Source organism: Aquarana catesbeiana, linkage group LG07 (genome assembly GCF_042186555.1).
Source record: "Aquarana catesbeiana isolate 2022-GZ linkage group LG07, ASM4218655v1, whole genome shotgun sequence".
Lineage (NCBI taxonomy): Eukaryota > Metazoa > Chordata > Amphibia > Anura > Ranidae > Aquarana > Aquarana catesbeiana.
In genome coordinates, this window is record NC_133330.1 from 35,916,122 (window position 1) to 35,929,845 (window position 13,724).

At 45.9% G+C, this 13,724-nt stretch overlaps 1 protein-coding gene across 1 annotated transcript in view; it reads right to left on the minus strand.

Annotated features, from left to right (window-relative positions):
- Positions 1-4,715: 4,715 nt before the first annotated feature.
- Positions 4,716-13,724, minus strand: part of IL17RC (interleukin 17 receptor C) — a 122,675-nt gene continuing 113,666 nt past the window's right edge. The window contains exons 18-19 of the mRNA XM_073591966.1: positions 12,059-12,094; positions 4,716-9,473 (exon numbers count right to left, since the gene is read on the minus strand). Of these exons, the coding sequence (XP_073448067.1) occupies positions 8,797-9,473; positions 12,059-12,094 (713 nt within the window). The 3' untranslated portion in view covers positions 4,716-8,796. The remainder of the gene's footprint in view (positions 9,474-12,058; positions 12,095-13,724) is intronic.

Below are 13,724 nucleotides of genomic sequence, written 5' to 3' on the forward strand. Positions count from 1 at the left end.
CGACCCCGAGAGGCCCCGGGAAGTGGTCTGCCGCCTCCATCGCTACCCACAGAAAGAACTGATTCTCCATTCAGCCTTCAGCGCAGGGCCTGCCTGCACCCTGTTCTTGACCTGGCTAGGGACCTGGGCTGCATCTACAGATCTATATCCCATCTAGCTATTTCAAACAGATCCAAGGGATATTTTTTTGCATTCATATGGGCCCATAAACGCCCACAGCTCACACTACCTAAACAATATGGGGGACTTGCGGTGCCAGACATACGTAAAAACTACCAGGCTGTACATCTAAGTAGACTCCTTGATTGGAATAGGCATGGCGACTTCAAATTGTGGGTTTGGGTAGAGCAAGCTCTAAGTGCCATACCCCTCTGTAAAGCACCTTGGTGCTATGTCTCTCTGCCTAGGGAAGTGAAAAACCATCCCCTAATTGGCCAGACTGCGAAACTGTGTTCGTCTTTGCTTACACAAACTTTTCTCTCCTCCCTGACCTCGCCATTATTCCCAATATTGGGAAATCCACTTTTTACCCCAGGATATCAGGATCCAACCTTTCGGAACTTGACGAGGTCTGGACGTTTGCAGGCCTCTCACTTCTTGATTGAAGGGCGCTGGCCGTCGATCTCAGCTCTCGACAACCCGGCTGGTATCTTCTGTTTGGGATTTTGGAAGGCTCTTCAACTCACTCGTTTTCTCAGATCCCTCCCGCCCCAGACCAACTTCAGTAGACCCCTCACAACTTTAGAGGAATACCGCTCCGATTCGGGAGTGATGCCTCACACGCTCTCAGCAAACTACAACCTACTGATCACACCTCCAGAACCCCGCTCCTTAAGCTGCCTCCACGAGTGGGAGCAAGATCTCGGTAACTCGTTCAGTCCACAACAAAGACAACATATCCTCCGATTTACGTACAAATCCTCCATCTGCACAAGGGTGCAAGATACTAACTTTAAAATTTTAACCAGATGGTATAGAACACAAGTGAGGTTGCAAAAAATATTTCCTGCAACTTCTGATTATTGCTGGAGATGCCAGGAAGAACGGGGCACCATTCTCCATACTTTTTGGACTTGTCCCAAACTAAAACACTATTGGAAGGTGGTCAAACGCATTGCCCAAAAATTCACGGAGCGCCCGATACCGGACGATCCAGCCTTTTTCCTCTTCCATGCCTCTAGTGCCCCTGGGAGAATCTACAAGAAAATCAATCATTCACCATCTCCTTGACGCCGCCAAGGCATGCATTCCTCTTAAATGGAAATCCCCACAGCCTGCGACCATCGGGGTGTGGCTTAAGAAAGTAGAGGAAATAAATAAGCTGGAAGACCTCATTCTCTCGGCACGCCACCAACAAGAACGCTATTTCAAGACTTGGTTGCTCTGGAACATGTTCGTCTTCTCTGATGAAGGTAGAACCCTCCTTGACAGTGACCCTGCCGACTAAATCTACCTTACTAGGACCCTGACTACACTTGGTATTTTAGAAATACCAAACCTGAATCCCGTCTGCCGTCTATGCTGCTCGTGACTTCACATTTCATATCTCTCCATCCCTTCTCCAATCCCTCCCTTCTCCCCCCCCCTGCTCCTCTCCTTCTCCCACTTCCCACTTTCCTTCTTTCTGCTACGCACTTTTCTTTTTTTCTCTTTTTATATTTCAATATTTCTTCTTCATGGATCCGTGTCTCTATGGCTCCATGTTATCTTTTTTCTATACAAAATTGAAAAAATAATTTGGGCTGGTTCCGTGGCCCCACCCTATTAGGACACATTAGCATTTTGGCTATGACTTACCCTAACCATGCCTGGCCTCGAGGTTCTATCTTCCTTACATCTAGCCTAGCATATACCAAATACCTCGGGTAGTCAGCAGACATCATGTCATCCTGGGTTCACAACGTTTCATCTTTTGTAATGAATATCTGTTATGCTGTATTATATCCTAAAACTGTTCATATTGTGTTATGTGTCATTGAACCATGCCCTTTGACTAAATAAAAGATTTGGGGGAAAAAAAGAGAAAAAAATGCCTATAGTTCCACTTTAATCCCAATTAAAAACATTATTATTTTGGCCTTACCCCATTTTGGAACTCCTTTTTTATTCAATACCAATTTAGTTCACCATGGGTAATTTTGGATATCAAGAAAATATACACTTCCATTGACAGCAGTAGGAAAAGCAGATTAAGTTGAGTCACATCAGCGACCTGGCTCCCAGCCCTGTTAAAGCCTTCGTGGATCATATACAGAGAGCTTCAGTGGTATGTTTTTGATGCCAGAGCGGCTTTTAGTTCCAATTTGACAATGTACGTGACCAGAGAACCATAAATAACCATTGCTTCAAATTTCTCCGTGCTGATAACAGAACCATCCTATCTAATCTTGTGTAAATGGTATGGGTTTATTCGCTTAGTTTGGCTGGAGCTAAAACATTTCTTCCAATATTTGTCATGCATGTCACTGTACGATCTGGTATATTTCCACAGGCTTCACTGAGCACAGTGTGTTCCACATATCAAATGTTTGCGCATCTTATCACAAACCACAGCTATAAATACACACACTTGTACAACACTTTTAAGTTTAAATATCTACACCAAACAGCTGCAACCCGAAGGTCCTCCTGGTTTGGGCAAAGTCCCAGCTTGCCTCCATATTCTACAGTAAACTTGGTCAGACATACTGTAACTGAGTCTCAAAGGAAGGACTGTCTGGATCTCTATAATGTCCAATTGGATTGAAATGAAGAATAGGATTGGTTGTACTGGGCAGTGCAGATCTTTTTTAAGGCGCTATTAAGATTTTTGTTGACTGGCTTAGCTTATGTCTAGCTGGACATTTACAGCCCAAGATATTCAAGGAACTTTTTTTTGGAATTGGGGTTATACATGCAATTTGTGAGAAATTGGTGAGGCTCGTCTGTCATCTTTGAGGGATTGGTGAGGCCAGGGTGAAATGTGTAAATGATGAGTGAAGCATAATCTTTGTAGGATTGGTGAGGCCAGAGTGTTATCTGTGACATTTGCTGAGGCCCAGGTGTCATCTGTGAAGGACTAGTGAGGCTAGTATGTCATCTGTGAGGGACTGGTGGGGAAAGGGTGTCATCTGTGTGGGTTTGCTGATGCCCAGGTGTCATTTGTGAAGGATTGGTGAGGCCCAAATTGTAATCCGTGAGGAAACCCTGAGGCCAGGGTGTCACCTGTGAAGGACCGCTGAGGCCTAGGTGACACGTCTGAGTGATTTGTAAGGCCTTTGTGTCATATGTGGGATTGGTGAAGTTGTGTGTCACCTTGGGTGTCACCTGTAAAGGACTGGTAAGACCTGGTGTCATTTGTGAAGGATTAGTTGGGCCAGGTTGTCATCTGTGAAAGATTAGTAAGGCCCAGGCGTCATCTATTAGAGAACGGTGAGGGTGGGGTGTCATCTGTGAAGGATTGGCAAGGTCATGTTGTCGTCTGAGAGATTGGTGAGGACTAGGTGTCATCTGTGAGGGATTGGTAAGGCCTGGGTTTCATTTGTGAAGCATTGGTGAGGCATGGGTGTCATCTTTGACGGATTGCTAAGATCAGAGTGCCATTTGTGAAGGATTGGTAATGCCCAGGAGTCATCTGTGAAGGACTAGTGAGGCCAGGGTGTCATCTGTGAAAGATTAGTGAGACCCAGGTGCAGTGGCTGCCCGTCCATAGGGGGCGCGTGGGTGCCGCCCCCCTATCCGTGTGTCCATCCCCCTGATCTACATGCAGGGTGCTGGATGCATGAATTCCAATGGGGGGGTGTTTTTTTTTTTTTTTAAGCAGGTGATTAGAGCCAGGGGCTCTTATAGACTTCAAAAAAGGGTGGTCTCGGGGTGCAGAGCACTGCGCCCAAAGCCCACACAGTTGTGTGACTGAACGAATATTCGCTATTGTAACACTGATTCTCCTGGCCAATTTCGGAAGCGGGTCCTGAGACCCGTCACCTGATTGGCCGAAATGAGATCTAATCGGATTGGCCACCAGGCGGAGGAGGGAGGAGACATAGGGAAGCAAGCCCAGAGAGAAGCAGCCGCGGCCCGGAGCGCTGCCCGCGAGATAGGGTAAGTTTGGTGCCTGGACCTGCTGGGGAAGATGGCTGGGAGTGTTGGTATCAGCAAACTCCGGCATTTAACTGCCGGGACAGTGTAAAAGATGGGCCAGGCTGAGCGGCTGCAGACCTGGGGCCGGGACCCGCAGTGTATGGGCACACCAGACTGAGCAACCACTTGCAGAGGCCTGAACACACCAGATGGAGCAACAGCTCACTGGAGCCTGGACCCGCCGTAAGGATGAACGAAAGGGCGGCGACGTCACAAGCACACACACACTCGTCAGGCTACAGCAAGACAGGAGAGATCCGACCTACTGACTGACCCTGGGGGGGTGTGCCGTCGTGACCCGGCCGACCGGGGTTGTGTTGGCAGCGGGTGAGTTGTTTGCCGACCCCCCAAAAAACAAAAAAAAACAAAAACAACACCAGCCACCACTGCCCAGGCATCATCTGTTAGAGAATGGTGAGGGTGGGTGTCATCTGTGAAGGATTGGTGAAGCCTGGGTATCAAATATGAGGGATTGATGGTCATAAGTATGTTAGGCCTAGTTTTTAACGTTTTATCATACATTTTGACACCTGAAGTCTACTATATCAGCTTACATACCACATCCAACGGGTTATATTCAAAGACAGTAGACAGTATTATTGGATTTCCTTCATTTGTTTTAGAGCAACAATACAAAATTTATATAATCCATTCATTTTCAACAACAGTTACAAGAGGGTTGATTCAAGTCAATCTGATTTAAATTATCAATCAGCAGGATTTATTATGTACACAATTTGACGGTAATATTGACATTCAAAGTTTTTTACATGTCCAGAAAATAAAGGTCAGTTTCATCAATAATAAATTATATTTTGGATGTAGTTGTCCATTACTTTCTGGGTATTCAGTTTTTCATGGTTGTTGGCAAGGTAGCACTTTTCCTGGCTTCTTATACCTCAGGGGGACTAGAATGGTGAGACCAATCCATCAGATTTTCCAGTGCTATACAACTGTCAAGGCCACATGATGATGTCATCTGCATCGTTTTCTCCACCACCTGTAATGAAAGTCTAGTTCAGTGGTCTCCGAACCAGGGGCGGATCCAGGGGGGGGGCAACGGGGCAATTGCCCCCTCCGAAAAAATGCAGGTGAGTGTCACTGTCACTTTGAGAGAGCCGCCGGGCGGCTCTGTGAGTAAAAGAGTCGTCGGGCGGCTCCGTGAGAGAGAGAGCCGCCGGGCGGCTCCGTGAGAGAGAGAGCCGCTGGGCGGCTCCGTGAGTAAAAGAGCCGCCGGGCGGCTCCATAGGTGACAGAGCCACCGCTGACGTGTTTGTGAGCGGCTGCTGGCCAATCAGGGAGCAGGCGGGCGGGGGAGCAGAGAGATGACATCATCTCTCACCGCCCGCCCTGCATCCCTGCAGTTCCCCCCCCACCATGCAGGCAGCTGCGGCAGCAGAGAGATTACATCATCTCTCTGCTGCCTGTCTCTGGGACACAAGAGACCACCTTAGCAGGTGGCAAGTGACAATCTGCATCTGGTGACAGGCGACATGGCACGTGACAATCTGCAACATGTGGCAGGCGACGTGGCAAGTGACATGCAAGTGACAATCCGCAAACGTGGCAAGCGACGTGGCAAGTGACAATCCGCATCTGGTGACAAGCGACGTGGCAAGTGACAATCCGCAACATGTGGCAGGCGACGTGGCAAGTGACAATCTGCATCTGGTGACAGGCGACGTGGCAAGTGACAATCCGCAACATGTGGCAGGTGACGTGGCAAGTGACAATCTGCATCTGGTGACAGGTGACGTGGCAAGTGACAATCCGCAACATGTGGCAGGCGACGTGGCAAGTGACAATCTGCATCTGGTGACAGGTGACGTGGCAAGTGACAATCCGCAACATGTGGCAGGCGACGTGGCAAGTGACAATATGCATCTGGTGACAGGTGACGTGGCAAGTTACACACTCGGGGCTCCCACTGATTCTGCATTATGGTGAGTTAAACTATTTAATTTTTTATAACAATGTAATAATAGAAATAATGCGCTTCAATCATCCTGACACCATAACAACCATGGTGCCGTGATGATTGAAGCGCCAACACCAGCCATTTACCCGATAGATGTACCCCAAAAAAATATATTTTCTGGCAGTGCCCCTCCCGAGACTAGACTCTGGATCCGCCCCTGCTCCGAACTGCGGCCCTTTGCTTGCTTTTATCCAACCCTTTGCTCGCTTTTACCAGTAAAGGGCACAATTCCTCCCAATGACACCAACAATGGGGCCAATTCCTACCAATGACACCAATCATGGGGAATTGTTTACTCCCACTGATGCTGGGACATTTTGTACACCTGATGGCCACAGTCCAGCCCCCCTAAAGTCTTGTCTGAAGTACAATAAACTGGCCCTTTGTTTAGAAAGTTTGGAGACCCCTGGTCTAGTTCCACCATTGTCGTGGATTCTTAGCAGGGGGTGGACAAATGTTGTCAAGTTTGCCAAAGCAGTTGACACAAACATGCCCCCTAGGTTTTTCAGGAATGCTGGCAACTTAAAAAAAAAAAAAAAAGTACTCTGGGGGAACATGGTATCTGTGGCCTTGCAGAGGTATAAGAAACCAAAAGCACCCACCCTAAACTGAAATTTCAAGCCATTGTCTAGTTTCACAGAAACTGATATAACAAAACTGTACATAACATTTGCACTGAATATCAGTGTAACAAAACAGGCCTTAAAGGCATTTTCTGCCTTCAGGAGAAATTTTGTGAGAATGCAACCAATGCCAGGACAAGGCATAAATACCCAACTGCAGATTATGGAGGGTGAGCAGCTCTTCCAGTGTAATCAGAGGAGCTCTACTGTCACTTTATCAGCTATGTGCCATGCTCAGTAAATTGGGGTTCTCCTGATACAGAACAGGTGTTTGTTACACTGACAACAGAGCTTTGCTAATTACACAGGGGGAGCTGCTAGTGCAATCTTGCTCCTAGTGCAATCTGCAGGACTGGGCTATCAGTTTGACAGTTTGGTCCTGCACAGTGCAGCGCACAGGAGGCCAATGCAGAAAAACAAAGGCGGTTGCCTATCTTGCATCTGTCTCGGCCCAGCCCTGCATGCAGCCACTTACATATTATCATCGAGGGATACATTTGTATTGTAAAAATAGTTCTAAAAGAAAACAGTCCTTTTTGCCCAGCCCAACCAATCAGTCCCCAGCTGTCAGTCTAACTCCGGTACAAATTGAACGGACAAACTTGACAATCCCATTTCTGAAAGCACCTAGTCCGATTTCTCCTTCTGTTTGCCAATATTCACAAGACAGATTAAATCTGGAAGGTGATTTATTGTCAAAGATTAGACTACAGTCTAATCAGGCAAAATGTAGGTGGGTAAAGAAAGTGTCTCTCTTGCTTAATTTTTGAAGGAAATGGAAAGTCAATCAAAAAGGTTTAGTACATGTGCTGGGTTTTTATTAATGTTTGTGTCCCCCATGTTAAGCCTTGTCCACACTTCCTGTCCTGGTGACACCCAGGACATTCATTTAAGCTTATTTTTATTTTTCTTTCCTTTTCACGGTGCATTCTTCATTTATTCCTATAGAAACCCACCAAGAGTGGTGTGCCAGCAATTCTGATTCTCTAGTGCAATGGTCTCCAAACTGTGGCCCTTTCATTCCTCTTGCTTATATGAAGCAGAATTCCTGCCACTGACACCATTTCTTCCATTGATACCAACAATGGGGCAAAATAGCTCCTACTGTCAACAAGGACCAGGCACTATTCCTTCCACTGGCACCAACAATAGGACACTATTCCTCCCACTGACACCAACAATGAGGCACTATTCCTCCCACTGACACCAACAATGAGGCACTATTCCTCCCACTGGCACCAACAATAGGGCACTATTCCTCCCACTGACACCAACAATGAGGCACTATTCCTCCCACTGACACCAACAATGGGGCACTATTCCTCACTGATACCGACAACAGGGCACTATTCTTTCTACTGCCACCAACAATGGGGCATTACTCAACCCACTGACACCAATGATGTGGCATTATTCCTCCCACTGATGCCCACAATGGGATAATATTGCTCCCACATTCACATCAGTACCTACCCTCATGGAGCTTTCAATCTAAGGTCCCTAACTAACATTCATACATACACATATTAGGGCCAATTCAGACAGGAGCCAATTAACCGACCTACATGTCTTTGGAGTGTGGGAGGAAACCCACGCAGGCACAGTGAGAACATGCAAACTCCAGGCAAGGCCCTAGTGCTGCTAGGCAGAAGTGCTAACAACTTAGCCACTGTGCCGCCCATATGGTTTTGGTAAATTGTAAATAAAAATTGTATAACTAAAACACAACAGTTCATCTTAGATCAGGTGATATAAGATAAGAGCTCAGGTGTCACAGACTTTCTCATTGAAGGTGTTGAGATGAGGACTTATTACTGAAAAGCCTTTTTTATGAGAACATTAAAAAAGGTTAGTTCTTTTTTCTGAAAATACTTTTTAAAGTCATTGAATTGCTGAAAACCTCTTTAAAAATTCTTCACTTTACCCTTGAAAATAAATTACAAAATGCCCATTAATGCGCTTTGTCCATCTCTACAATACTTCTGTTGCATTTGGAAACAGGTCCTTTGGTCTACCCGATAGTCCTCCAAAGTGGCCTCCACATTGTGTGCTACCATTCCAAATTGTGTCCAAGTTTTACACGAGCGGCTCTAATTCCATTGCTACTTTTTTATCGAACCTTGGTGATTGAGATAACTCACTACCATCCTGGCTAATGAGTGTTTGCCTGTTCATAATTTTCTGGCAAGCCTTCAAAGGTTCTTGTAGACTGTTGCTGATTTTAACAGACAAACGCTTGGCTTGTTTCCTCCAAAGTATTTTTCTGTTATCTCCTGCCAGCTCTGGTAATAATTTTAGCAAATTCAAGGGTAACGTGTAGATTGGGAGTAAACCAAACGGATCTGGCACAACATCATTATTGGAGTCGAAGCTGGCGACCAGATAGCGCCCTTTGGTCCGTCCTTTTAGGAAGTCAGGGTAAACACAGTTGAGTATGGCCCCAAACGATCCATAAGGGTCAGATTCCACAACCTGCTCAGCTCTTCGTTCTTTCCACGCTGTATACCTGTCCCGGGCTCCCTCTGAGAACAGCAGGATGATAAGCCCTCCTTTTTCAAAAACATCAGATTTTTGTTTCTGGTACCAAGGCAGAGGGCCCACTGTAGCCATTTCTGTCCGGTCCCACTGATCCAGAATAACATCAAGCTTAAGCTCAACTTTCAGCGAGAGAGCAAAAACCCTCACTAGTTCCTCATAGGCTGGGTAATCCGGAGAGTAGAGGATCAGCACTCTTCTATTTTTGAAGATCTCATCTGGAGAAAAAAAACAAACATTGTTACATGCAGAAAACATTAACCATGATCACCAGATCAATGTTCAGAACTTAAAGTGGTTGTAACCCTAAAGAAAGAAAAAAAGCTCCTCTTCCTTTGAAGCATATTAAACAGCACAGTGCTTGTGCTGTCTAATCTGTCCCTTTCTAAGCTGTGAAAAACCTGGTTGATCCTGCCTGTTCCTGTATCACAGTAATCATGGCTGCTGATCCATGATTGTGGTCAGGTTATGTGCCTTCGTCATCCCACTGTTCTCCTTTTTGCCTCCCCCCCCGCCTGTCAGCTCCTGTGCTCCTGTGTGTCTCTCCCTCTCTCTGCCACCCCCCCCCCGCCACTATTAGTAGCTAGCAGTAAAAGTAAAGAACAATTACAGACAGCTCCTCTATTCTATTAATCTCTTCTACACTGTGTAAATGTTTTTTTTAAACGATGCCTGTAACTACCTTATCTTTGATCTCTTCACGTGACCTCCGGCCGCTCTCCTTCCCCATCTAAGGACTACAGCAGGAGGGGCTGTGCGGCCAAACACAGCGGTCATGTGACCTGAAAGGTTGACGCCAGAGGGGGATCTCGGCCCCTCCCACTGTAGCCCGTAGATCGGAGGAATAGAGCGGCCAGAGGTCACATGACCGGCCAGAAGAGATGAAAGATAAGGTATTTACAGGCATCGTTTTAAAAAAAAAAAAACATTTACACAGTGTAGGAGAGATTAATACAACAGAGGAGCTGACTACAATTGTTCTTTAACTTTACAACCACTTTAAAGCTGAACTCTGGGAATTATCTGTATTGCATACTTACATTGGTCCAGCTTGGCACAATGTAAGTATGCATTACTCATACATGATGGACCTCCGGGAAAATGATACATCACTGTAGTAGTTGGTGCTACTACATTTTTTGCGAAGTTCTTCAGGGTCCTGTGTGAGCGACTTCCCCTCTGCACGCTGACCACAGGGGGTTGCCAACTCGGCACCACCATCCCTTATAGATCATCTTGTACTTTTTTTATTTTAATAAGTACAAGGCTTTTTCTGATTGGAGAAAGTGGATTGACATCACGCTTTCTGCAACCCAAAAGACTCATATGTGTGAGCCGCTCATGCTCTCAGAAGGTATGTAAATCCTCAATGTCCAACACTATAAGTGCCAGTCTGGGAGGGAGCTCATTCTGGCTCCTGTGATCATTGGATATGGGAAAAAGTCTTCCTTGGCCGCACATCTGAACGATACCTCTGATCAATGTGTTGGTGGCAACCTCAGCCTGGACTTTGACTAGGCCACCCCCCAAAGCGTTTTGCTCTGCCCCCGCAGAGCTTGGTCATGGGGGCAGAGATCCCAGGCATGAGGGGGAGTTTTATATATCATTGGCTGTCACCTTAAATCAAAAAGGGGAATGTCAGGTGTGTGCAGGTCTGCTGTCCTGCTCTGTAGAGAACACAGCAGATGTTTAATCAGTGTAAACAGACCGCAGAGACCTGCAGGACTTGAAAACCATCAGCCTAGGTTCACACTGATGCGATGCGGGAACCAGTGCAATTACATCGCTGGTTCCCGCATCGCTTCTCTCCCGCAGGTAGTTCACACTGCCTTCTGCGAACCGCTGCGGGTGTCATTACATTAAATCAGTTCACAGATCGCAGTGTGAACTGTGAAATCGCACAGGAATCAGATCACATAGGTGAGAACATCCATGCAATCCAATTCTAGAGCAGGGGAAAAACAAGTCCCTGCACTTTTTTTCTGTGCGAATCTAATGCGAGTTCAGCCATACAATTGTATGGCTGAACTCGCATCTCACAGACATCGCATGTGATCGGCACTGCAGGTGCGGGTGCGAATCACATGTGATGTCTGTGATCGCACTGGTGTGAACCTGGGCTCAATGCTTAGGCCGAGTACACACTAATCATTTTTTTTTTTCGTGCAACCCAGAAAAAAAACTGACAGCTCCGTTCGGAGCCACTGTACTAACCATGCAAGGTTAGTACAGCGATTTCCCCTGCTGAGCTGTCCCCCCCCCCTGCCAGAACACTCCGATCAGTGCTTTCTGCCATTGGCTGCTGGTTTTCCATGATGCATGTCCAACAGAAGCTGGCCTAGTTGATGCCGGACGCCCCCCCTCTTTAGGATCTTCTTATAGGCTGATGGAACCACACATCATTTTGTATGGTTTTTGGACTTTTGAGACTGCCTATATATGTAGGCTCTTAGTCACCTTGTGGCACATATTTCCTTTTGCTCTATTCATAAGCAAGCATTAAGGAATCTTACTTTTATCTCAATTTCACATCTTCCTAGATATCTTGTGGCAACAACTACTTTTGCGTATACAGACGTGAAAATCCTAAGCTGTAATTCATGATGATGATGAGATACGACCTGTATATAGAAGCAGCGAGGTGTGACCCCCCCAAGCAGTAGAGAGCTGGCCTTCTATAATCACTTACATCATTTAAAATGCCATGGCTGTTTGTGTTAAACCTTCTGAAGGGTTGTCAGTGGAATTTGGCTGTTTAGCCAAGTCGATTTATTTTTACAAGATATGTCCTGTTGGTACTTACCCAGAGGTTTTTCTGCCGTCACCGACTTCAACCACTCTGTATACAGAAAAGGTGTATAGGTTACATGCAGGAATTTTTACAGTTCACTATTTTCCACATTTTCCAAAGTATATTTATAGTTTGTTTACCCTTTTCCATATTTTTTCACTTTGCTGCCTGATACTATTAAAATTATTTTTTTTCCTAAGATTTCACACTTAAAGTCTAACTCTAGGTCTCCTATGATTATGAATAACTTGTTTAAGCCAAGCTGGTCCAAACAAACTATTTCCTTCATTATTTGATGCGTCCACTGGGAGCGCTGTATAAATTGTATGTAGCTTAATTTACATACAGTATTTGGCTCTGTGTTCCGGCAGCGGGATGCGGACACCCTGTCCCATTCCCTGGACAAAACTGGGTCAAGCTGGGTGCTACTCAGCCATTCACCGGAAGCCTTGTATTTTATGAATGCTTACTATGCTTCCTCCGATTGGTAGAGATTGTGACATCATCCTCCTGCCTTTTTATCTCTGCCAGATTCATTTAAAAAATACAAACCCTCCTGTGAATGCTCAGTCTCTGTCCCACTGCCAGGGCACAGCCCTGTATACTGTATGTGGCTGATGCTACATACAATTTATACAGTGCTCAGTGTGCGACTGGGAACTATATAAAGTCTTTGGAAACCTAGACGACTCTACCTGCTTGGAGTTTGCATGTTCTCCCTGTGCCTGCGTGGGTTTCCTCCGGGTACTCCGGTTTCCTCCCACACTCCAAAGACATGCTGGTAAGTTAATTGGCTTCTGTCTAAATTGGCCCTAGTATGTATGAATGTGAGTTAAGGACCTTAGAGTGTAAGCTCCTTGAGTGTAGGGACTGATGTGAATGTACAATGTATATGTAAAGCACTGCGTAAATTGACGGCCCTATATAAATACCTTAAATAATAATAATAATAATAGAGAGTTAGGCTTTAATACTGAAGCTTAAGCTACGAAATATTTTTGCTTAGTAGACACAGCCTTCCAACCGTGGGTTTCTGATTTTTTTTTTTCAAATCATCATGGGGTTTTTGGAGGACTCAGAGACACCCTGCTGTTAAAAGAGCCTGTAACCCAGGTTCTGGGAACATCTCTTCCAGTATGTAAACCATGACCTGTGTTCCCAACCTGGCCTACTCTCTTGTACTGTGTGCTTAGAGACTCAGGCTATGCCACTATATTGAGGTCTTTTTTCCCTAATGCTTCCTAAGATTTCTACCTGCTCTCCACTATTTTGTTTGCTCACCAAAGCACCTCACTTGCATCCATACGTGGTCTTTCTTGGGCCACCTTGGATTCCAATAAGGCTACCCTTCTTCAGCACTCTTCCCTGCCTGGCTTACAACCATTCTTACTCTTTCTTCTTCCCCACAAAGCTCTCCTAGGTATACCATTCCTCAGCACTCTTCCCAGGCTGGCTTAAATCCACTCTTAAACCAGTCATCAACGGTTCGAATTTCAGTAGGGACCAGCCAAGATTTGATCCATGTATGGGTAGGCTGAATGTACCCATGTTGATCGATTGATCAACTTGGGTACAGCCAACCTGTCGGATTTTACATGCCATTATTGCTAGCACCTATTCTAGCTGCTAGCAGTAATCACTGTGTTCTCCCGGTGGGGACAGCTCCCTCTGCCAGGAG